The sequence below is a fragment of the Equus asinus genome, chromosome X (genome assembly GCF_041296235.1).
Source record: "Equus asinus isolate D_3611 breed Donkey chromosome X, EquAss-T2T_v2, whole genome shotgun sequence".
Taxonomy (NCBI): domain Eukaryota; kingdom Metazoa; phylum Chordata; class Mammalia; order Perissodactyla; family Equidae; genus Equus; species Equus asinus.
The window spans coordinates 10861626-10887430 of record NC_091820.1 but is presented as its reverse complement, the minus strand read 5'-3'; the positions used below and the strand labels follow the sequence as shown (position 1 = coordinate 10887430).

General features: G+C 35.7%; 1 protein-coding gene across 10 annotated transcripts in view; it reads right to left on the bottom strand.

Annotated features, from left to right (window-relative positions):
• Positions 1-25805, bottom strand: part of GLRA2 (glycine receptor alpha 2) — a 268210-nt gene that overhangs the window by 162286 nt on the left and 80119 nt on the right. For 4 of the 10 annotated variants that reach the window (XM_070502447.1, XM_070502445.1, XM_070502444.1 and 1 more), the window contains 2 exons: positions 11956-13207; positions 9674-9807 (listed from right to left, as the gene is read on the bottom strand). In XM_070502447.1, coding sequence (XP_070358548.1) covers positions 9674-9807; positions 11956-12023 — 202 coding nt within the window. In that variant the 5' untranslated portion in view covers positions 12024-13207. Of the gene's footprint in view, positions 1-9673; positions 9808-10863; positions 11077-11955; positions 13208-25805 lie in introns of those variants that run through there. The other 6 variants (XM_070502448.1, XM_070502451.1, XM_070502449.1 and 3 more) reach the window with 4 other exon arrangements.

The following is a 25805-nucleotide window of genomic DNA, read 5'->3' as shown; positions in this document are numbered from 1 at the left end:
TATTCTAACTTGTAGAGTAATTCTCATGAGGCATTGGAATGCTAGGGTTGACCATGTATCAAAATGAAAGCCACATTTTACTGAACGTGGAGCTTTCTCACTTGTATAAATATTATCTTTCTAGCATATCATCATATTTTATGTATATTTAGGTTTCCCATTATCATCATCTATTTTCAAGGCAAAAAATTTTTTTGGATTATACCAAGACCACGTTTTCCAAAGTGTATTCCATAAAACACAACTTCCCCAGAATGTTACTCATTTAAAGAATCCATGAGCAAATAAGTATAGGGTAAGCTCCTGTGTAAAAAAAAGTTTGAAAAATATTTGTTTGTACATTTTTTTACTGCAGATTTTCTCAAAACTTTTTAATGTGCTAATGAATATTGGGAATGTCTCAGAGGATGTTTTGCAGAATTTCCCATTCTTATTTTACATTTTACGCCTTATATCTGAGAACATTTTGTGGCCAGATGCTTCTCCCAGAAGCAGCCTCTGTACATGAATTTACTACATCAACCAAAAGCAAGGCAAAAATTGTAAATGGCTGATTTCTTCAGTAATGCCCTTGTAAGTTTCCAGAGTCTTCTCAGAGAATATTGGTCATCTTTGAAATATTGGGCGTTGAAATAAGATATGAGCAACTGCAAAAATTCTGGACAGAATTATTGCTGAGCGGAGAGATCAGTTCTCTAGGAAGATTGGACGCATCCAAGCTCTTCTGTGGGTGAATCAATAATTTACAAGAGGACATACCCAAGGATATTAATTTAGACTATAAAGACCAGGGACTATCAAAGTTGGAAACAACATAGAGAGGCATCTTGGTCCAAGTCCTTTATTTTGGAGATGACAAGAATGAATCCCAGAGAGGTTAGATGGCATGCTCCAGGTCACAGCTGACAAAACTGGAGTTAAAGTCATGCCTCATGAGTCTCAGTTTAGATTTTTTTTCTCTTTTGGGACTTTTTCCCCCTTTATTTGGTACAGCAATACTGGTACACAGTATCTTGGGAAAGATACTACAAGGAAGGTATTATCCTTCAGATACAGGGGCAAAAACTTCTCGTTCTAGTCCTGTAGTTCTTAAATTGCAGGGAGTAATGAATTTGTGAAAGTGAGTATTTCAAGATCCCATCATTCAGTGGTTCTGAAGAGGTAGAGCCGGAGAAGTGTGGGGCCCAGGTATGTACTTTTTTAACAGGACTCTCAGGTGTCTCTGAAGCAGGTGTTCTGAAAAATGTGGTTTGAGAAACACATCTGGTGTATTGTTAATTTGGTTTAGTATTAAATTCTAAGTCCTTTGACTTGGCATACTCTATACAATGCTCAAGCCCTAAAACCAGAGTTAATTCACAGGAAAAAGCAGGATATAAGAAATTCATTGCCCTCATTGCACAGTATATATGTAAATTATCCTGAATCACATCATCTAACTTGAGTTAGTTAAAGTGTGGTTTGCCAAATGTGTGTGTCATTCACTTTTCAGAGACTTTGAGGTTCAAAGCTAAATAAGCAGACCCCTCATTTTCTGAATACATTTTTTTTTGGCAAAGAATGCTTTTTCTAAAAGAAATTCTGATGGAAGAAATCTCAACTGCCTTGTTGGACATGAAGTAGTTCTTAGAAATCAAAATCTTGAAGTATTTAAATGTAAATAAATCAGAAGAAGATAGATTATATTATCTTCTATGTACACTTAGTTTTTTTAAATGAAAGCAAAATTATCTGGTAAAGTGGCTCTGAGGTTTTCCTAAAGTAGCAGAATTGCCATGGTAAGTAGCCATATTTCAGGTGCAGTAATCAAACCAGCCAAGGAGTAGAAAACAAGCAACTGTTCCTCAGACTTGCCATTTCCTTGAAACACACACTATTCTGCTCCCACTCTTCATGCTCTTCTAGCCCCCCACCCAATCTTCTCTTCTAACACTCCTTCTTCAGCTCTGTGTAGAACAGACTAGCACAGAGGGAAAGAATGTGTCTCAGAAATGCTACCCCAAAAATACTTGGCATAAAGTTCCTGTGCTCAAATCTAAACCCACAACACATCCCAGCATGTGGAGCTTGAAGGGGAGTACTGTGAGGCAAGCACAATATCAGCAAACGTATGAACTTATTAAATCAGAAAGAAAACTATATTAATTATTTTCATATCCTCCACAAGAAGATCTCATTCTCTCTCCTTCTCCCCCCCCCCCCCCACAGACACACACACACACCTTAGTCCATTGGTTGTACCTCTTCCAGTTGTCTGTTTAGGAGAGAGAACTCTTTGAGTGTGTGTATGTGTGTGTTTTATTTTATTGAGGTCACATTGGTTTATAGCGTTGTGTAAATTTCAGGTGTACATTATTATATTTCAGCTTCTGTATAGACTGCATCGTATTCACCACCAATAGTTTAGTTTTTATCCAAGGAGACAGAACTCTTATGTTACATTATCTTCCTCTCTCTTCTCTGCTTTTGGAGGTATCATTTATCTTTTGGGATAATATATCCAAATGATATTCCTTTCTCACTTCCCTTCTTTCCCAGGACTGATAAAGGAAGGCTTACTAAACTGATCATAAGTTTTGGAGATGTCTGCTTGACCACCTGAAGGTTGAGGAGTGGCTTTGCTCATCAGTAGACTTTGTGCTGATTATCTTCCATTTCCCCCCAGAGACACTCTCTTCTCTGTACCCTGGGGAGCGTCACTGAGCTCCCTTTCCCTCTGACTTCTGGTTGGATTGGGCCAATGAGAGACTCCCATAAGAAGATGGAGAGCAGGAGGAGAGTGAGGGCAGAATATTTATTCCCTAGCTTCCTCCCTGCTAGGACAGCAAAACTGACTACATTGCTCCACAGATCTCATTAGGTGTCCTCTCTACATAACCACCTTCTCTGGCTTCTGGTAACCACTCCCTTCCTTGCCTCTTTAAGTCTTCTATTGATAGTCTCAGAGTACTACACTCTCTTTTATGGATTGGTTTTCCAAACCCTCTCACACTCTATTAGAGTGTGCCATTTCTTTCCGGCAAAGATCCTGGATCATACAGCGTTCAACTTACAAATTATATTTCAGTTTTTACTGAAGTGAGAACTGACATTTAAAAGCTTACATTTCTGTTTACCACTGTATACTTAGCAAGTAACATGGTGTCTTGGACATAGTGATTGCTCACTATTATTTATTAAAGGAATAAACAAATGAATTGTGTGTTTAGACTCAAATATAAAGATGTAAAACCTTGACATGTAATTTTTTGTGCCCACATATGTGTTCCTTTGCCGCAAATTTATTCTATTGCTTTGACAATGCACAGGCAAATGTAGCTTATTTTTCCTCAAAAAAATATGACCCTCCCTCCCATCATAAAAAGAGAAGAAATAGAAAACAATACTTATCCAGTCACGTTAATCATAATTGCCTATTGACTTTCCATATTTTGACTCAATCCAGGATTTTCTTTTGCCCTCTTGGATGAATGTGTTAATAAAACAGAGCCACCTTTTGGTGTACTCATGTTCACAGGGAATGGTGGGTACACAAGCCAAGGCATGAGTCAGAAGGAGTATCCAACTTCTCTCTTCTAATTTCCCCATAACCACACATGGTGGGCTAGGCAGACTAGACTCTAAGAGGGTAACCTAGTGACTTTATTTTTAAACGTCCTGTGCATTTAAGAATACCACTTAGAAAACTATTCCTTTTGCTCATGTCTTTCCATAGTGGGTTTCACATTGCTAAAAGTGTCTGCAATCAGTCACAAGTGTCCAGAGTCACCCTCTCAAGAAAGAATTCAATGAACAAATGCTGCATGCCACAGTCAGGACAGCTTCTTAGGTGTTAACTCCAAGGAGAACCCAAAATGCTTCCAAAGACCTTGTTGTTATGAGGCTTGAGCAACTCTATTTCCATTTTTAAGACCTTATCCCAAACATGTCTAATCCAACACACTAAGAAAACTATCCAACACCAACAAGAACAAACTAATGACTATTTTTTCTCACTCTCAACCTGATTGCTCCAACTTGACACATTATAATGTCCAGTCATTAAGTACCAAGACACCCTAGTATCTATGCCATTATTTTTTTAATGAAGTCTCAGATAATCAGCAAAATAAACTGAATTGTCCTTCAGGATGTGGAGAAACAGCAAGCACTATAGAATTCTGGATAAAATGTTCAGGCTTTTTCAATCATGAAAACTAGGGATATGAATTTACCCAGAATCAACCAAGGAGCAATGCAATACATCCTCAAAAACTAAATTATGGGCTTCCATTTCCAGGGCTCTTAACTTGCCATGCTGTAGACACCAAATGTTCTCTTTAAAATACTTATTCTAAAATAGGAAATCAATTCAGCACATTTGTGAAGTGACCCCTGCAACTGCAGTAACTGGACAAGAAAATACATCAGAAATGACAGTCATGTATCTTCAGTTAAATTTAGGGCCTTCTTTCTAGGACCAAGCAAAACTGGTTTTATGTCTTTACTTGGTTCATTTGAAAAGTGAGTCTAAGAAAATAATCAGGAATGGAATTTGAATGGATAAAGATAATTCCTTCCCACAAATGGCTCCTTCTTTGTTTCATATTTAGAAATATGAAATAGCCCTTTCAGTTTGGAAATCTTCCCACCAAACTAATAAAAGGAGAACCAGCTGAGACACATGAAATCTATGCTCTGGTTACTGTGGTAGGACTTTAAGATGCTGGAACTTCTTTGACTTGTTTTTTTCCATTAAAAAAAAATCAAACATCTATAAAGCCCCAATCACTATGAAGAATAAGCTTTGATAATACATAGTCGGTAGTCAGTGTTCGTTATAAAAGAGAAATGTGAGACTAGTAATAATAATTGAAGTTATTTGTAATAATCTTAATAGTTGAAAACAAATCATTCAGATTCATGATCTCATTTGAGGCTTAGAACAACCCAAATGAGGTGGACAAAGGCAGAAGAAAACCTGAGGAATGGAGAAGTGAAGACACCTTTTCTCAAAAAGTGGCTGAACCAGGATATGAAGCTGAGTTTTCTGGATCCAAGTCCAGGGCTCTTTTATGGAAGACATATTCCAATAAGATGAACTTATCAGAATATGCTTTTCCAGGATATGTTAGAATGCTATAGATGCCTCCTTCTTGATGTCATCTCAGCTCCCTGACAAGCTCCTTGTAGGTCCATGGTAGCAGGCTAGTACATACAAGTGTGTTGGTTGGTGTCCATACCATGCACAAAGGCTAAAATAAATTGTGATGTGACACAGCCAGTAGATTTTGGATGTTCAAAATTCTTCATCAACATCACCCCTGGACAGAACTGTCATATATAAATTTCCCCTTGTTACTCTCAACCTTTCAGTAACCTTTTTCTCTTTTTATCTCCTGTTGTCTTGTTCTAAAATGGCTGTACCCTTTCAGGTACCTGAAGGCTTCTGCTACTTTCCGCACTCAAGTCAAATACTTCTGATACTTGCAAGCACTCTACTCTTTTTCTCAGGATTCATAGTAATATCTGATGCCCACATCCACCAGTGTTCAAAGAAATGGTCACACTGATGCTGCATTATCTAACTGAGAGAATCACCATTTCCAAGTGTCCCTGCTGGACATTTGTGCTCAAGCCACCCCCTACAGGGACAGGTAAGCACAACATTTGAGCTTGAGCTCCACTTGGCTGTAGACAAGAGAATTTCCAAGGGGAGAAACCTGAAGACCTCTAGTTTTTTGGAAGTGGATCTATTTCTACTTATATATAAAACACCTCTTGAGCTGATAACTCTTTGGAAAATGAAGGAAACCAGATTGCATGCAAATGTAGGTTCTAATGTCACACATCACACTTTCAAATTTAGGTCTCCAGACATGGAAAAAAATTAGTGTGCATGGCATACACAAAGAAGTGAAGTGAATAATTATCTCATGGCATTATCTATTCCAGATCCTATCATAAACGAATGTTATAGTGAAATATGTTTATTCATATTGGGATGAAACTTAGGGTATAATTCCAAGTTAATTTTTTATTTTCAAAGAAAATTTTGTTAAAATAGATAAAGGCTTTGTTTCAAAGAAAGAGAATCAGAACTAATGCATTTTGCCCAGGTTTGAGCATTTCATTTGACTTCTTTAAAAGCTTAATGTTTAAAGTGGCATTTTCAAGATACAATAATACTGGCAAAGGAATATCTGATGGGATGATAGAATCCCATGATAAATCAACTGACAACGAGACAAATCATCTGAGTGGGAAAAGAGGCTCTTCTGTTGGTGTAGCATCAACATTTACCATGGTTTCAGAACTAGGTAATTGTGAATGGACATAGCTTGTGTTTTTATCTGAACTGAGGATTTTGAAAATTTATGTTTTGACAAGATCTGACCCAGGTTTCTATGGATCTTATAGATAGAATGCAGTTGGTAACTCTGACTCATGACTTTGTTTATACACCAGTGCTTCAGTACATCAGAAAAGCTATTTTTTTCCTATAGTTTCTAAGAATGGCTCTCAATTACAGAGTCTAAGTCAAGTCTGAATCATTTCTGGTTCCCTTTTCTAGCTTACGTCCATCTTCCTTCTTGTATATGTGCCCCTTATGACATCTTTCAGAGCCCATCAGGGATATAAAATAGACATGAAATATTTTCCTGATTTGTAAGTGTGCAGGAAAAATTCCTTCCAATAAGAAAAATTATGCATATGCATTTCTTTTTCCCTTGCCAATGCAAGTCAGCAAGGAAAACAGAGAAATGTGCTAATATTTAATAAGAGTTCTAGAAAAGCCATATCCTTTACCTCAACAGCCCATATTTGGCTCTTGCTTTTGTAGTCAAATCTTGCCCTTCGGTCTTCTTATTAATTACCATTATTGTCATTTGCAGCAGCAGCAGCATAATCGTCATCATGTTTATTGTTATCATAGTCAATTTATTTTTTGGCATTTGCAGGGAGCCTGTCACTATTCCAGATGCAATCACATTTCCTAATCACTCTTCACTTCTACGTTCTATATAAAATTTCTCATTGATACATTGCTAATCAACTACAGCAAGTACTATAGTGTTCTCTCTAGCCTCCTCTGTGTGTTACAAGTTCCCTATTATCTCTTTCTTTTATTTCTTTCTTTCCCCAGCTCAGCTAAGATCATCTTTGCTAGCGAATGTGACCACTGGTTGATACCTCAAAAGTTCCCACCCTTAACTTATACTACAACTAATTGGAAGCACTAATCTTCATAATTAGTCTGCATTTTTCTTTCTTTCCTGGTTCTTATTTCCTCATTCTGGAGAAAAGGATGACTTCTTTTCCCTACACTATATATATATATATATATATTATATATATATATATTAATATATAGTGTATATATTAAAAATAAGGTACCTTCTTACCCTCTCAAATATGGTATGCAGGATGGGTTGATGAAACAAATACACGAAAGAACCATATTAGACAGGAAGTTCCATGGGAACACCAAGGAAAATTATTTTAGTCTAAAATAAAGGGGTATGTTTTATATTCAGGAAAAGCCAAGATCCTCAGAGTAAAGAGAATTGTGGGAGCTGTTAGGTAATTGATCTGACATAAATGGTCTACGTAAATAAAATTTATGAAATAATATCAGGGTTCATTGAAGTAGAGAGTTAAAGGGAAAGGGAGACAAAACTCAGTGAAGTCCATTAGTTAGAGTCTTAAATGATATCCACTCCATTTGCCTTTTATAAGTCTTTAAAACATCGTGTGCTCAGGTCTTTAAGTAGTGGAGTGATCTCAAAAACATGGCCATGCTTTGCTATACTTGATATTCTTCTAATTTATTTATCCTTTAAAGTCATGAGAAATGTCATTTCTGAAGGGTGACATCCCCAGAAGAATCAGAAAAAAAAGCTGTATGTGGAAATGATTGCTCATTCTATGTGGTCGCTTAAAGTAGCAATGGCAACATGGGTGTTTGTTTTGTTACTCTTTGCATCTCCCCCCTGTTTTGAAAAATTATTTCTAGAAAACAATGAATAATAGCTGCTGCTAAATAAGATGCTCGTAAACTTGAAACAATTTTCCATCTCTGGGCCTTCTCTATGAAGCTTTCCATTAGTAGCTTAACAGGAAATCACCTCTCCATTTGTTGGAATCCTGTAGCATTTTATCTGTACTCCCTAATGTTACTTAACTATTAACTACTTCTATTTAATATTATATATTATATTTTATATCATTATATTATTATATTTTATAAGTATTCATCTAACATCTACTCTCTCCTCTAAAATTTTTGTTGGTAGCACCCAAACCTGTTTCATCTCTCAACTTTCAAAGCATAGAGTAGTTAGTATTTGGCATATAGTTCAGACTCAATTTATTGAATGGCTAAGTGAATAAATGTATGAGTAAGCAGTCCATTGAAAGCTAATTCTCAACTTGTTATTCATGGGATTTTATTTCAAATATTGACTTCCAAAGCAATGACCACAAAATTAATATGAAACAGGATGAACATGAAAATTGTTTTCAGGAAAACTGAGCTTTGAACTTAGTTCTCTTGTCTCTTTTGGAAATACTCTATAAATCAAAAACATTTGTTTTGTCAGAATTCTGATATTTTTCTTAATGAAATGTGCCCTTAGCTGGGTATATTCAGAGGTGTAGCATTTAAAGAGGAAATGAATTTAAAATTGAGTTTTCATGCTCATATTTGCCAATAATAAAAATTAAAACTCAAGGAAAGCAATCCAATTAAATCACTAATAAGCAAAACCAAAGCAATGCGTGAATTATGACATAATATCTGGAATATTATAGATTTCTCCTTTTATAAAATATTATAAACACTTCACAATGCATTATGTTAAATTACAAGATAAAATGCAATTGTCACTTAAAATATGTATTTAAAAATTAAAGCATCAAAAATAATTATTAATAATTGGTTCTTTCTTATTACAGTATTTTTCTGATTCAGAATAAAAATAAACCAAAAAGATAAAAAATAATTTCTACAAACTATTAATTACATTTTTGTAATGTTGAACAAACAAAAACACCAAACTTTTGGTTTGTTTCTAATTGAATAAAGAAAGTATCCACCATCTTTGACACGTGCACTCTACGATTCTATGATGTTTTTTGTTAATTTCAGATAAATAATTTCAAATAAACAGTATTTAGACGAGGAAAACAAAAATTTCTAATGCACTCAATTAGAGCCTCTTCTCACAATGTTTAAAAATGAGAGAGGCCTGAAAGTATGTAAAATGGCATGTTTTATATTCAGATTTAAACTTCACTTTGGGATTAGGTATTTAAAAACAAAACCAAAGATTTTGGTGTAACCATGAATCTTGTATGAGTTCTGGTAGGCATTCATACAAGTCAAGTACATCATTTGCTCTTGTATTCATTTCCAGTCACGCTCTCACTTAAGATAAAATAGAGAATGTGGCAATAATCTCTGACATTAGTTTTCTTTGTGGAATAGAACATAAATGAGGAAAGTTTTCAAAAGTGGCAAGCAATATGTACAATTTAAGCTATTAAACTGACTAGTTCAAAAGAATACCAAAATGAAGTGAATATTGTACTTTTTGCATTTTATAATAAAAAGCCCTAAAAACCTTTTTCAGAGTTTTCAAACATCTAGAAGGTTTCCCACAGGCTTAACATAAGTTTAAGTAGAACCTACCTTTAAAATTTGGCCTGATTCTTGCATCATATCCTGATGTCCTTCCCATTAATTTGTCCAAGAAATCTGAAGGGGATAGAGTCTGCGAAGGTTGTTTTCCAGATCTGGAGTCATGGTCTTTGCAGAAAGCCGTCCTAAACACATCATTAACTCTTTTAGCAACAATTCCATTCTCATCATCTGAGAACCAATGCTCACAGAATGTTTGACATGATGTTTTGTAAATATATTTGATATGTTAGTAAGAAGAAAAAGAAAATTACAAACTCTTTGATCAACTTCTGAATTTGTACATGGTCTAAAGTTAACTTTAAATGATGAGAGATATAAATCCTGAGTCATATCTCCTGTTTCCAAACCTTAGCTATAAGATGTTTAAGATGATACAACACGCATAGTTTTAGGTTGTAGATTTTATAGATATATAAAGCTATTTCTTTCTAGAGTCATGAGAGAAATGAAGATGACAATTCCTAAAATTTATGTTATTGTCTTAAAATCATTTCCCCATGACTTTCAAAAAAAGTCTTCCAGCATTTCAGCTCTTAATATGAGTCCTCTACTTTTTATAAGAAATATATAATAAGATGGGCATAACAAAGTAAACAGTGAACTAATTATCTCATTGCTTATTTTCTCACCTGCTCGATTCTATTCCAGCTGTCAACTATTGATAATTTTCAATGTGTTGTCTAAAAGAAAAATCTTCACTTGTAAATTTAATTTCATTCTAAAGTAGGTCAACAGTGAGCATGTCTGTACTTCTATTATTTTATCAGTTGTTATTTATATATTAGCATTTAAATTGTTGACTCTCCAGAAAAGTATTCATGAGAAAGAACTTCTAAATCGTTTTGTCTTTTGCATTATCAAAAACACTAAATGCTGACTGGAAAATTTCAGATTTTCATTTTCTTTAAAGGGTATATAAAAAGAGCATATTTGGTTTGTAGTAAAGTGAATTCTTTAACAATACATAGTAGTTGATTGAATGTTGATTTCTCTCCTAAAGCATAAATTCTACAAGCTTTGATTTCAGTACTTTAACAAATAATTTTGTTAATTCTATCATTAGGAAAATACCACATTCTTGCCAGTTTTTCAAAGAAGTAGTATTAAATACAAGTGCAAAGATAATATAAACATTTAGTACAAGTTGAAAATTGATGCAATCATCTAGAAATACTCACATTCCCATATGCAGATTCATCTGATTAATCAAGTATTATTTGATTATGATAATGGTGGTGGTGGTGATGAAGAAGATGGTGATGATGGTGGTTCTAATAAAACCCAGCCTACAATTTTTCTTAATCATAGTAGGAGGTGTGAACCTGAAAGGAACATAGTGGGGTTTCCCAGTACTCATAGCACTATTGATATATGTTCCATTTCTCTTGCTTCTGTGAAAAAATACCATAAAATTTGGTGAAAATTAAATGAGGAGTCATACACTTTGTTGTATGAACATCTTCTATCTCTATCCTATCTTAGAACCTCTGCCATTGGATGGCTATTTCACTCACTGGTGATAATCTGATGTTTTGAAGTATCAATTAATTTGACAAGTTGTAAATTAGGTAGAAAATGAAAGCATGCAAATAATGATTTCTCACTTATTTTAATTATGCATAGTCCATTTCTCATGCATACACAAATACAAAGATGTCATATTAATTAAATTTTGATAGGCAATCAATTTCCAAATATGCTGAACAGTAGAATATAGTGGCAAAATGAGATTTTAAATGTTTTTGGTGTTTCAAGAAATTTCCTGAATTGTAGTCCTCATAGTATGCATCTACTTGCTGAAATACAATAGAAGTCCCAAGTTGGCTAAGAATTAGGGTTCTTTTATATTTTATATAAAATAAGCATGCTCCTGGCAAATTAATCCAATCACTTCCACCTTATGAAAAGCATTGCATCCAATAATCCCTTTAAATGACTTCCAGAAGTATTTCAAAGCAAAAATATCACCATTACATAGAAATATAAAGAGCATGCAACTCATCAGACTACCCTAATATCACATTGGCTGTGAAAATGTGTTGAAATGCCTAGAGTGGGGTTAAGCATCATAAAACTTGCCTTTGTGAAAATTTACCACCCTCCCCCCATAATTAAGCTTTTTTAAAAGAACAAAAGAAATCTAACTCTCCTCTATAAAATTAAAATTATATGGTCCAGGGCATAGGAAAATAGATAAAAATTGCGCGACACGTTCTCTTTCAAACAGTTTTCATGTGCAAAATATCAGCATGCAAAGTCGTTTCACCTACCTGAAGTGGTTTGTCTCTAAGAAAAATGCAAACAAGGCTGTCAAAATGTTCACTAGCTGCCGGTTCATTCCTGTTTCTGTGATGCTTGTGGAAAATATCCCCGAAATGATTCCAGAAAGAAGCTAGGACAAAGTATCTATTTATTGTCCAGATTCGAAATCTGAGAGGAGTCTAGTTTCCTTGAAAATCAAAAAGAGATTTGGGTTTGCACAGTTTGCTGAGAAAAAACAAAAAGTGCCAGTCCTAGGCATCATGGTCAGGTCAAACTGGGGCTCAGGACCATCAGTTAACCCAGGAAAGACAGCCTTAGAACTGATGGATCCCCCAGCTGCTTTTCCTGAATAACGAAAATGCTGCTACCTTAATCGCATCACCATGCAAAGGGGGCTGGTGACAATGCCATGCTGGAAGTCGGGTTGCTGTGGCTTTTGTTTTATGTCCTTTCTGTTTAGCAAATCTCTTTTCTCTAGAAAAAGAAGTTGTAAATGAGGGAGAAGAAAGGACTCTGCGCGCTGGAGTGGGTAGGGAGAAGAGGGCAAAATTGCTGAGATCCTGTGCTGGAATGAGGTCTACAGAAAGAGACGGAGACGTGATCTTACCCAGCCTATAAATTTCAGCACTCGGACAGCTCCTAGCTCTGAAGTGCGCATGTTTCCTTTTTCAGTCGCTTGGGGCGGGGGGTCGGTGAGAGGCATTCGAGAGGGGACATGCCTGCCATTCAAAGGCACAGAGTGACTGGCCGTTCAGCGAAGGGTTGCTGAGGACGGTACGATGACGACCAGGGGAGAGCAGAAGTCAGGGTAGACTGAGAGGGTGAAGGAGGCTAGGGTCGGAGCTCCTGGGAATGCGAGTCGGTTGGTGAGTGGGCGGGACGGGAGTATGAAGCAGAAAAGAGAAGGGAATAAGGTATAGGCACTGGAAAAGGAAACTGGGGGAAGCAGAGACCACGATCGGGAGTACTGAAATTATTCTACTCCTTGTCAGTGAAACCTGGAGGTAAAAGAGGAGTCCTGTGCTGAAGAGGAGGGGACATTTCCTTGGCATAGAGAAACCCGTGTACAGAAAAAGGTTCATGAAGATCGATAATTTAACTTAGAAGCCCTTTATGCTTTCCTTGCCCCTTGAGTGTTTTCGTTTGATTTTAGCCTCCTGTTCCCAAAGGATCTCTCTACATCTCTTCTAGGGAAAGCCCCTTCCGCTTAGCTTTCTTCTGTGGCTCACAATCCTTGGGCATCTTCTTCAAGTTGCAGATCTGTAGAGAAGGGAAAATACAATGAGCCAGCAGGGGGCAGTAGCAATCTTTTCCTGCCCTGGTTAAAGGATAGCATAGGGCTCCATCTAAGAAATGGAGCAAGGAAGGGTGAGACTGTGAGTTGAGTTTCATCTGCCCACTCCAGATGTTAATCACCAGGGAAGGTCATGTAATAAAGTGTAGATATTCTTTTCCTAAATTGGCTAAAGAGACAGAAAATAATGAAAGTTTATAAATACTGTACAAAAGCAAGACAGGTAACCTTACTATTTCAAGTTAAATTTACAAATATGATTATTAATAAAAAGGAGGAAGGACAAATAGTTCAATGCAAGTAATTAGCAGCTTCTGGTAAGGGGAAATGAAAAATGGATGTTCTATCATGAGCTGGGTGAGTAACCTACTTTTTGTCTGTAAAACGTACCTCATTAGTCACCTTGGCACTCCATTGCAGGTCTTAATTTTAAAACAAAATAATATGATTAATTTTTACTCCATAAATGACTAATCTGCCCTTGGATAAGTTTAAATGTCATAGCAGAGTAACAAAGATTTCCATGTTTTTAAAAAGTAGATTCTGAGAAAAAAGTTGCAAATTCTTGTCACCTTTTTTTTTGGTTGGGATGATTGGCACTGAGCTAACATCTGTTGCCAATCTTCCTCTTTTTTGCTTGAGGAAGATTGTCCCTGAGCTAACATCTGTGTCAATCGTCCTCTATTTTGTATGTGGGGCACCACTGCAGCATGGCTTGATGAGTGATGGGTAGGTCTGTGCCTGGGATCCAAACCTGTGAACCCCAGGCTGCTGAAGTGGAGCCCATGAACTTAACCACTATGCCACCGGGCCGGCCCCTCTTTCCACCTTTTAATGTTAATATAAATCACCTGAGGATCTTGTTGAAATGCAGATTCTGATCTAGTAGGTCCAAGGTGGTTCTGAGATTCTGCATTTCTAGCAAGTTCTTAGCTGAGATTGATGCTGCTGGCCCACTGATTGCACTCTGAGTAGCAATGGTCTGTACGCCCTTTCATGAGATTTCGAAATATCCCATCAGGACAGTGAGAATACAGGAACCTCTCTTTAGATGAAAATCAGAAGTGCTTGGGCATTCTGTTTACCTACAAAATCAATTCTTTGGATGTATTCTCTTAACTCTCAAAGCCCAGAAAAAGTGATTCAATTTAAAAAGGGAATAGTATAGTGTAGTGTGAGACATCCCTGGACTGCAGCTTTGAATTTATCCACTTCCAAATTCATCCACATGGAAACTCTAGACCTGATTTTATCCCTGCAGTCCTGACCCAAAAATAAAATCAATTCTTAGAAATACATTTCTTCAATTGGTGCTATGGAAAAATCATACAAGATTTTTTATGCTCAAGATTCTTTCCAAAAGAAAAAATATATATGTAAAAGTAGAAGAAAATGATTTGTCCCAAATTTGTTTGAGGTTGTAATGATTCTTAAAGTAATAGTGTCTTTGCAAATCATTTCTTTCAACAGCAGAGTCTTTTTGTTAAACAGGAGTAGGGTGAGTAGGGAAACTTGTGACAAAGGGAGACTCTGGCCAGCAGCATGAAATCAAACCATTTATTTTAGAGTTGTAAGGGACTTTAGAGAGGATCTAGTCTAGCTTCCTCATCTTACATCTCAGCTCTCCTCAGTTTGGATTCCAGCTCTGTCAATACACAGAAACAGTTCTCGCTAAGTCTGCCAGTGAATTCCTTGTAACTAAGGCCAAAGGATATTTTCCTGTTGTCATCTTACTTGACATTTCCATGACACTTAACATCATCGGTCTCTTTTTATTTCTTTTTTTTTTAAAAACAATTTTATTTTTATTTCATTGGTATAAGAACACTTACCATGAGATCTACTCTCAACAGATTTTTAAGTGTACAATGCAATATTGTTAACTATAGGCACAATATTGTACAGTGGATCTCTAGAATTTATTTATCTTGCATCACTGAAACTTTATACCCATTGATTAGCAACTCTCCATTTCCCCCTCTCCTCTATCTCTAGCAACCACCATTCTGTTTTCTTGAAGCACTTATTATTGCTTCAAAATAAGTTACACAGTGCACTCCTGGCTTGCCTCCTATTCTATCTACTTTGCAGGCATATTCTCCTCTACCTGGTGTATAAAAGTTGGATTTCCTAATAAAAGCTATCTTCTAGGCCCTCTATTCTTCTCACACTGCACTCTCTTAGGCAATGTTATGTACATCCATAACTTCCATTATCCTTTTATGCAGATAATATACAAATATATGTTTCTATCCAGACCTTTAAATCCAACTACTTCCTAAATAATTCCTGTCGGATATTTCAAAGGCTCCTCAAACTCTACATGTCAAAAACAAACTTTTAATACTTCCTCCGAATTCTCTTTTTCTACTGTGTTGGTTGCATTGTCACCAACCAAAAGCCAAGGCATCATCTCTAAGACTCCTCTCTCCACCACCCACCATATTCAGTTCTTTACCAACCTCTATTGATTTTATCTCTCATACTTTCCAACTCTGTCCACTTCTCTCCATCTCAACCTCCATGACCCCAGTTGAGCCATCCTTATCTCTTGTTTGTATTGCAACATAAGTTAGCTTACTAATCTACTTGGACGAACAACTGATCCTCCTCCACCTCGTTCTCTACACTGCAATCAGAATGATTATTCAAAAATCGAAATCTAATTATGTCACACCCCCTGATTAACACTTTGATTCTCCATTGGTCTTTGAGTAGAACAAGAAAACTACTTAATGTGACCTAGAAGTTCCACATAGTCTGACCCATGCCTACATTGTCTTTCATCTTATCCTCTACTTATCTCATTACTTCCTCTCTAGCCATATTGTTCTTGCCATATTGCTTAATTCCATGGAGTGCTCATGCCTCCCATTTTGTCTTGTTAACATCAGCTTATTTTTCAATTCTCTGCTTAGGTGTTGTTTTCTCAAGAAGGCCTTACCTGACCTGCGTGACTCTATCAACTTTCCCTGTTACACACTCCCTTAGTATTCAGCAACTCTGATCCAAACAGCTTGTCCCCATTGCATGTATACATGTTTATGATTAACTGCTTAGGTAATGAGCTTTGTAATGAACAGGGACAGCATCTGTTTTGGGTCACCATTGTGTCTCCATACATTCAGTGACAATGACAATAATCATAATGGTATTGATGGTGATTAGGGTACAATTTTTAAAATGCACCCAAAAGTGCCACTTAAATAAAACAGTATACTTAAATATGTATAGTTCTGTCAAAAATTACTTGTTAGAGAATTAACAAGTTAAGAACTATGATTATTTGAAAGGAAATTAAGCTCGGTGACTCAGGACTCTATAACATGAGATGAAAATGCAAGTAGGAGACTATGAATCTGATGTCCTTGATTCAAGTTCCACCTCTAACATTGATCAATTATGTGACCTTGTGCAAGTCATTTAATCCCACTGAGCATCATTTTCATAACATGTAAAATGCAGATGATAATATTGCTACAGAAAATACTTCTATATGGAATACTCTTGAAAGTCACATGAAATCATAGTTGAGAATGTGTTTTAGGCTCTTAATCTCAGTTCTTAGCATCAGTTGACTGCTAAAATTCATGTTTTGACTTTATCCCTTGGAAAATTCCAATTTCAAAGACAGTAAGTCTCAGGAACTTGAAAAGGTCTCATTTCCAATACAATGGAATACTGAAGTCAAATCCACCTATGCTTCTAATTCACCAAATTACAACTGGTTGAGGCATGTAGCACCCTTGTTTTATACTCTTCTTATCAGAGAAATGAGAAGATTCTGATCCATCCTATGTCATAAGGATGAATACACAATATTTGGTCTATATGATGCTACATATTAACAAATTCTAAATAGATATAAACAATTAGAGACATTTCTTATCAACATCAGTATCATTTGAACATCAGTACCATGTACTGACACTGATAAACCTCTAACATATACATGATGCTTTACAGTTTTCAAAATGCCTGCACTATGTCATAGACAGAAAAATGATTAATTGACATATTTTTTTCCAATGAGGAATCTAAAGTTCATGTAAATCAATCAATTTTGCCAAGTCCATATGATTATTAAGTGAGAAAGTCATACTTTCTATATTTACTACAAAAGTGAATAGACTTATTTCTGATCATATGTGTGATTGATGTTATTTTTCAAGTCACTGAAAACCTACTATATACCCACCACTATTTTTTAATAGCTATGTTTATGATTCCATTACAGCAAGTGCCCCTTTCTTGATGGCATTTTTTTCTCCATTATATTGAGATCCACATACACACATATGGCAAATAGAAAGCCCATTATTAAGAGTCTCAAAGTCAGTGTCCTTAGGGAAAGAGTTGAAAGATGTCTAATATATCAGTATCCTGCATCAGATCTCCTTGTGAACGCTTATAAGTCTTCCTACAGACAGATAGTCGTCCTCAAATATGGGCATTCTTTCCTCCACTTGAAAATATGAAGTAGAGATTAAGAAAGGACTTGCTAATTTACATTTGATACCAACCAAGAAGTAGACATTTGAGACAAATTAGACAGGGCAAGAGGTTGTTTCACCAAATCTTTAGTTGCTTGAGGATGCTTCCTCACAGAGAACAATAAAGCCAATTTCATCTTGATAAAATGCACCTTCTGAATTTTAGAAGAGATTCTCTTGCCTCAAAGAGACTCTTCCCACTATAGGGCCTGAGGTTAGAATGGATTTCTGGGTGAAAAAACCCACTGACATGAGGATGTGTGGTCATTATTATATTTGTTAAAATGTGTGGCTTGTGAGATTAATGATTAGTGACTACCATTCTTTGACTATATATAATATCTCAAGGATCAGGTAGAAAAATCTCTCTCTTAAATCTGGAATCTCTAAGCTACCACTGCAGAGTCAATTTTCATGGCCACTCACTGGCCCATATGTCCTTTATCTCTGTGCAATGGTTGTATTGGAAATGAAAGGCACACTATAGAGCCCACTCTGTTGAATTAAATAAATTGCTAGGAGGACAGGAATTTGAAAAGCAAGGTGGAAAATGAAGCGTAGTTTCTGCATGTTGATTTGTGCAGGCTGCTACAAGTGCTAGTACTGATGAATTTAAAGCTGTTTTCAAAGGCCAACATTGTCCACAGAGCAGGATGCCTAAAGAGCTGATGTCACCCTGCATTTATTCTCTTTCGTTTTTAGAAATCCAGTTTGCTTCTCTCTTCTTTATCTTGTAGGATGAATAAAGATGCTCAGCATGCAGAGAGGCAAGCTTTAAGGCCATAAAGTCTAAATGTGAAATCACTGCTCTTCCAGGTTCTATGCAGATAATTGGATGTCTGTCCAGAGTATTTGTGGATTAAATTACTTAGAAGTCAAAAAAATCATTTTAGGATTGGAACTCTTCTGCTTATTAGTGTTCAATCTTCACAGACCACAAGTATGTCCAGCACTTGAAACAATTTCTATTTCCAGGGATGATTCATACAAGTGATTTCTTCTCTGTTGACTAATGTGAGAAATGCAGCATTTCTTTTCATAAACATCAAGTGGGCAAACAATAATTTGGAGGATAAATCAAATGTCATCTCACTTGAATGTATTAGAAAGTTTCCTCCTTCCTACAATTCCAAAAATAAAAATAACGAATAACAATAAAATTGATTGTTGCAGTATCACCTGTCTTAGAATCTCCTAGGTTTGGTTCTGCAACTGACATGAAAACTGCCTCGACATCACCTTCATTATCACAATCCTCTTACTGAAAATTTCTTTTGGAGAGGTCTCAGATTTTAAAGTTTTGTTATTGATTTGATTAATGTTTATCCCCTCTCCCCATAAAATGCCTCTTCTTGGCTCATAGAAGGCTGAAAAGAAGCTGATTTTGAAAGAGTGAATTATCTTAACTTGAACAATAGCAGTAGTTTTACATTTGCAAGTAAGCTAGCACTTGGGAGTTGAAGCGGAGTTCCATTCATTATATTCAATGATGACATTTTTATTATTGTTGTAAAGCATAGTACAGATACTAACAGGATAGTGCATATGTAATCAACAGCCCTGCTAATTAACCAGGCAACAAATAAATTGAGCATTTACTATATATAAAGTACTGTGTATCTCTCTGAAGATGAGGCAAAGTAATATAAGATATTATTTCTGCCCTACAAGGACTTATCTATATGTGAAGATAAGAAAAATAAATACTATAGAAGTGGGGCTCTAGGTCAGGGTATCATCTGGGGAGATCAACTTACTGACACTCAGGAGCTTCGAAATGTGGCATTCACCTATATTCTTCACAGTATAAACTCTGGGTCTTAGCTTGGCAGGTTCACAAAATTGATCTTGGGGCTTGTCAGCCCCCAATATGTTGCTAATCAGAGATGTGACATACTAACTCTGTCATACCTAAGATCCTGACAAATAAACCAGAATGAAAATATAGCTATCGGGCTTCCAAGTAACCCATGTAGTCTGAACAGTGTATCGGCTTTTTGGGTGCATGCCGCCTGGGAAGGGTTCATGATGAAGAGGAAAATAGTGTAATAGCATCTGACTGTATGGTTGAAATGTGAAAAAGTTGAGTAGAATCTATCTCAAATAGACTGATGGAGCCATCTCCAACTTTGTAATACTCATTTGTGAAACTGAATATTTATATTATCTCTTCTGATTACTCACTCCTCAGATTGGGATTTGATTTATCTCTCAGACTTCTCTTCTTTACTCTTCATTTCTAATCAACTCCACTGCTAGTTGACATATTCATTGCCTTTTGAAAAGTGGTATATTATGAAATATTACATACTTATAAAAATATATGTGTGGAATATAGATAAAGTATGCATAATAATAAAAGAAATTTCTATGTAACCACATATAGAATAAGACATAGAAAATCACCAACACTTCTGAAGCCCCCTGAATGCTACTCCATTCTCCCTTCTCTTACGTTAACTTCTATCCTGAATATTTTGTTATCGATTTCTTGCTTCACCTCTTATTCTAACACACACACGCACGCGTTGTTTAGTTTCTCATGTTTTAAACTATACATAAATTGAATGAGATTGTTTGCATTCTTCCGTGACTTGCTTTGTTTGGTCAATATTATGTTATTGCACATAGCAAGAATTAATTCATTTTCACACAATATTGCTCCATTCTATGAACATTCCACAATTTACTCATTCATTCCGCTGCTGATGGGCTTTTGCATTGTTTCCAGGTTTTTTGCTATGATAAATAAGGCTGCATAATATTCTTGTACATTTCTTCTGCTGTACATGTGCATATTTAGAGGAAGAATTATTGAGTCCTAAGGTATGCACAGCTTCAATTTTATTAGATAATGCCAAGTTGTTTCCTACAGTGTTGTAATAATTTACACTCTCACCATAGTGTAGAAAAGTTCTAATTTATTTATGTCCTCACCAACACTTGGTGTTGTCAGACTTCTTAATTTTTGCCAATATAGAGAATGTTAAATAGCATCTCACTGTGGTTTTAGTTTGCATTTATCCAATTACTAATGAGCTTGACTACCATTTCAACATGTCTGCTGACCATTGTGCTTTATCTGTGAAATACCTGCTTATTTCTTCTGAAAACTATTCAATTAGGTTGTTTCCTTTTCATTATTTATGTGTAAAAACTATTTTACAGCAATCCTTTGCCAGTTGTATGTTTTACAAATATCTTTTCCCAGTTTGTGGCTTTTTACTTTCTTGATCATATTATTAACATGATAAAATTTATTAAATTTCTCCTTATGATTTTTACTATTTTTGTTTTATAAGTATCAACGTTGAGGTTATGGTGACATGTTCCTATATTATCTTTTAAAGTTTTTAAAATGTCATTCACATTTAAATAATTAATATGTAGAGTAAATATTGCTTAATTATCTATGTGACTGTTATACACTGATAGTTGTTATTTGATGTGGTAGATATATGAAAACAAGAATTAGGCACTCCCTTTCTAAGAGTTTGGAAATGAAAATGGCCTATAACATTAACATAGCATATTAGAACATAGATTTGCAAAGTCACTTCAAAGAGATAAAATGTCTCCTAATCCAAAAAGACTTGACTGTTATTCTGGTAATGTATGGCTGTAGAATAAACTATGAAAAAACTTTTAGGGTTTAAAACAACAATTTATTATCTCTCACAGTTCTGTATGTTGAGTGGGTTCATTTGCACATTCTTGTTTGGGATCTCTCAAGCTGTTATGTGGAAGCTGAAGTTTGAGTCGTATGAGGACTTAATTGAGTCAGACTTCCAAGATGGCTTACTTACATGATTAGTATTTGAAATTTTTTGTTGGGAACTGGTTGGGAACTTAGCTGGGATAGTCAACCAGAGGACCTACACATGGCCTTTCCCTGGGGCTTGGGCTTCTTACATTATGGTACCTGGGTTCTGAGAAGGTGTGTCCCAAAGTGAGCATTCCAAAAGAACAAGGAAGATGTTGCTGCGAGGATTCTTATGACATAGCCTTAGGAGTCATGCTATGTCACTTCTGTTGCATTGTATTGGTTACACATGGCCAGCTCAATTTCAATATAAAAGGAAACTTCTCTAGGGTGTGAATAATAAAAGGTATGGTTCATTGGGCAGTTGTCTCTGAAGATTAACTACAACAGCCATGTCAAAGGATTGCCACTATTAATATTTGCAGAGAGTACTGTGTCGTCTTCTAATTCAAGCAATAAACAAGATTAAATAGACTGAAAAACCTCTCAATACAAAAACAACTAAAATTCATGAATAAAATATATTTTTGGAAGCAAAGTTGAACTGGCCATGAGCTAAGAGAAATTCTCAGAGACCCAAAACAAGAGAGCATGAATTGAGAGTAAAAATCAAATGCTAAAGACAGGAGCTACCCTAGAGTATCTTTTGGTCCCCAAGACTTACGACTTCATTTTTAATGCAGCTTGAGCCTGAGATGGAGAATGAGAGAGAAAGCCTAGAGCCCAGGCAAGGTGGATGGTCTACTTGGAGATCCTCTATATAAGCCATACAGAAGGAGAGAGAGCATGAAAGCATTTGCCTATCCAAAACCTGACTCTAAATGGAACTAAAGCATATCCGAAAATTTGTAACCACAGGAAAACATCATGCGGGCTTGTGATCCTAACTCTATAATCCAAATACCTCAAACCAAGAATTTATTTAAAGTTATTCCAGTTGCTGACTTCAAGTATCTCTGGTGGAAGCAATGCTAATCCACTTGGGGGAAACAAATTTCAACACACACCTCAAAGTTTTCTTTTAGCTAAAGTTATAATGAATATGATTTACAAACACAAATCACAGAACATGTGACAAAACAAGGCCCCCATAAGTAAGAGCCAGGAGAAGCAATGAGTAGCCGAATAAGATGCTCAAGCACTTCAGATACAGTCAGGCATCACTTGACAACAGGAGTACATTCTGAGAAATGTGTCATTACCTGATTTTGTCATTGTGCAAACATCAGAGTATACTTACACAAACCTAGATGGTATAGCCTACTACACACTTAGGCTATATGGTACTAATCTTATGAGACCACCATCGTAGATGTGGTCTGTCATTGACCAAGACATCATTATATGACTGTATTAGAATTATCAGACTTAGAATAAACGTATTAGTTATATTTAACAATTACAGAAGCAAAGAATGTGTAAGAAATAAGTGACTCAAAAAGAGCCCAATAGAACCTCTAGAAGTGAAATGTATAATAATTTACATTTACAAGTCATTGAGCTATTTAAATATCATATTAGATTGAACTTATGAGATAACTATTGAACTGGAAGATAGACCAAAGTATTATCCAGAAAATAGCACACAAAGAATTTGAAAACATGAAAGAGAAGTTAAGAAACATGGAGAATAGAGAGAGAAGATCTAACACATGTCAAGTAGGAGTTTCAAAGAAATAATAAATTTCAGGAGTGGTGATTTTTGAAGAGGCAATGACTAAAATTTTTCAGAATTGATGAAAAACTTGAATCATCAGAATCAGAAATTCGAATGAAATCCAAGCAGAATAAATGAAAAGATTACCACACCTAAATACATTGTACTGAAAGTGAAACAAAAAAACACTAAAGACAAGGAAAAGACCTTGAGATCAGTCAGAAATTGATTTTTTAAAAAAATACTAAGTGACAACAATTAGATGGACAGCTGAATTCTCAGCAACAATAAAAGGACAAGACAATGAAATGAATTATACAATATACTGAGGGAATATAACTGTTAACCTAGGATTATATATCTGGAAAGCTCTTTAAAAAAAAAAGAGTGAATATATTTCCAAAAAAATAAAACTGAGAATGTTTGCTGATAATAGAATGTCAAGAAAGGAATAAAAATAAAACAGAGTGAAAGACTGTTTCAAGAAAAAGGAAAATGACTCTAGAAGGAAGGTATAAGATGCAAGAAAAAGTACTGAACATAGAAATTACTATTTAAATAGGTAAATATGGAAAAATAATAACAGCATATATTAATTTCAGGCCAAAGTAGGTTTTAAGGCAAAAAAAATCTTCCCAGGGAGATCCAGGACCAGTACCCAGATCGATCTGATTAAAGCTGTGCTGTGACACCACATTGGAATAGAGCAGAAAGAAAAATCAAGGAAGATGAAGATGAGCAGAGAGAATAATGGAGTACCAGAGGGGCATCCTGAGTAGTTTTTAAATGCTGGAAAAATATGCTAAATAGAATTAGCATTTCCAACTGGGGAATCAAAGGCTCTCTCTCTCTCTCTCCCCCTCCTCTGGAATTAGTTCACTTTATTTGGGAATTTTAAAAGACAATTTAATTGTCACCTTCAAGAATATAAAGTGCAGGGTCCGGCCTGCTTGCGCAGTGGTTAAGTTCACATGTTCCACTTCGGCGGCCTGGGGTTTGCTGGTTCAGATCCCAGGTGCGAACCTACACACCACTTGTCAAGCCATGCTGTGGCAGGCGTCCCGCATAGAAAGAAGAGGAAGATGGGCACAGACGTTAGCTCAGGGCCAGTCTTCCTCAGCAAAAAGAGGAGGATTGGTGGCAGATGTTAGCTCAGGGCTAATCTTCCTCAAAAAAAAAAAAAACCATAAAGTCCATTTTCTAAAGTATGCCAAACCAGCACATCTCCATCTCCTTTCAGGACAGCCACATAGGGGTCATGGGTCTAGGATACATAAATGATGGAAATTCCTACCAAATGTTGACTGTTGGACCAAGCAGGGAAGAAATGGGTGGAATGTCCATCAACAGAACTTTTAAAAAACATGTGAATCTGTTATAAACCCACTTGCTTCCCTCTAGGCTTATGCATCTACGGCACATGATATTAATTGAGAATTTAGAAGTATATCCAAGTTCTCGCTCCCCTGCTTCCTAACTCTACAATCTTAGACAAATTACTAACTCTCTGAGCTGCAGTTTCTCCTTCAGTAAAACGGGAGATAATATCACCTTCCTTGTCTCCCACCCCTGGTTGTAGCAAGGATGCAATGACATGAATTGCAGGGCTATGTAAACCTCAAGGACTCCAATAAATCTAAGTTGTTGTTATTCTTGAGCAAATGCTTTCATTATCACAGTCATGAGGCTATTTATGGAATAGCCTCCTTAATCATTGGCTTAATTCTAAGGAAAGGATTATAATTTGTACTCAAAATTTCACATTAATTTAGGAAAATAGAAAAAAGAGATGTATTTTTCAATGATGAGGAGTAGTATATACAAAACATATGTGGATAAAGAAACAAGATCCTATTATTTTTCAGGTGGACAATTATTATACAAGCTTCTGGAAAGAAAACCTAATTCAACTTTTAAGTTACTAATTTTAATAATAAAAATATGTTTAAAGTCATGCTAAATGACTTGGATAAATTGCTAAATATGAATCGGAGAGAGAATTCAATTGACACAAACGAAAGGTCTTCTTGTCGGAGAAAAATTTTTAAAGGGAGCTGGAGATAATTTAATGTAACCATAAGAGCGACTCTGGAAAATATCAAGCTATGTTTGCTTGTTGACTAGCACACTAAGAAATGTATCAACTAAAGAGACTGAAACAATTGAATAACCATTCATCTTTCTCCTTTTAAAGAAAACTATTTTTGATATGGCTTACAATACCTTGAAGATAAAGCCAAATTATATTGCAGAACTAAATGAGGTTTTAAGTAAATACTAGACAAATGTAGTTGTATGGGCTCCTATCATATAATTAGAAAATAGGCTTTTCTATTTATTTATAGGGTACCATAAAGAAAGGATAAATGCAATTCTCAATGTCATGTACACAAATTCACATTGATACAGATAAAAATGAAAATGAAATATGAATAATGGGTGATAAATCATTTTCTTGGGTCCCCAGAAGCCACATAAAAATTAAAATGAAAGGACGCCATGATTAATCTTTTGTTACATAAGAACATTGCAAACAATCTTACTGTGGACTTCAGACCTCTTGATTCCACTATGTTGAATAGACTCATTATCCCCAAAGGTATATCCTTTCACCATGAAGTCCTAGCTTTTTGCACCAGGATTGCACATCC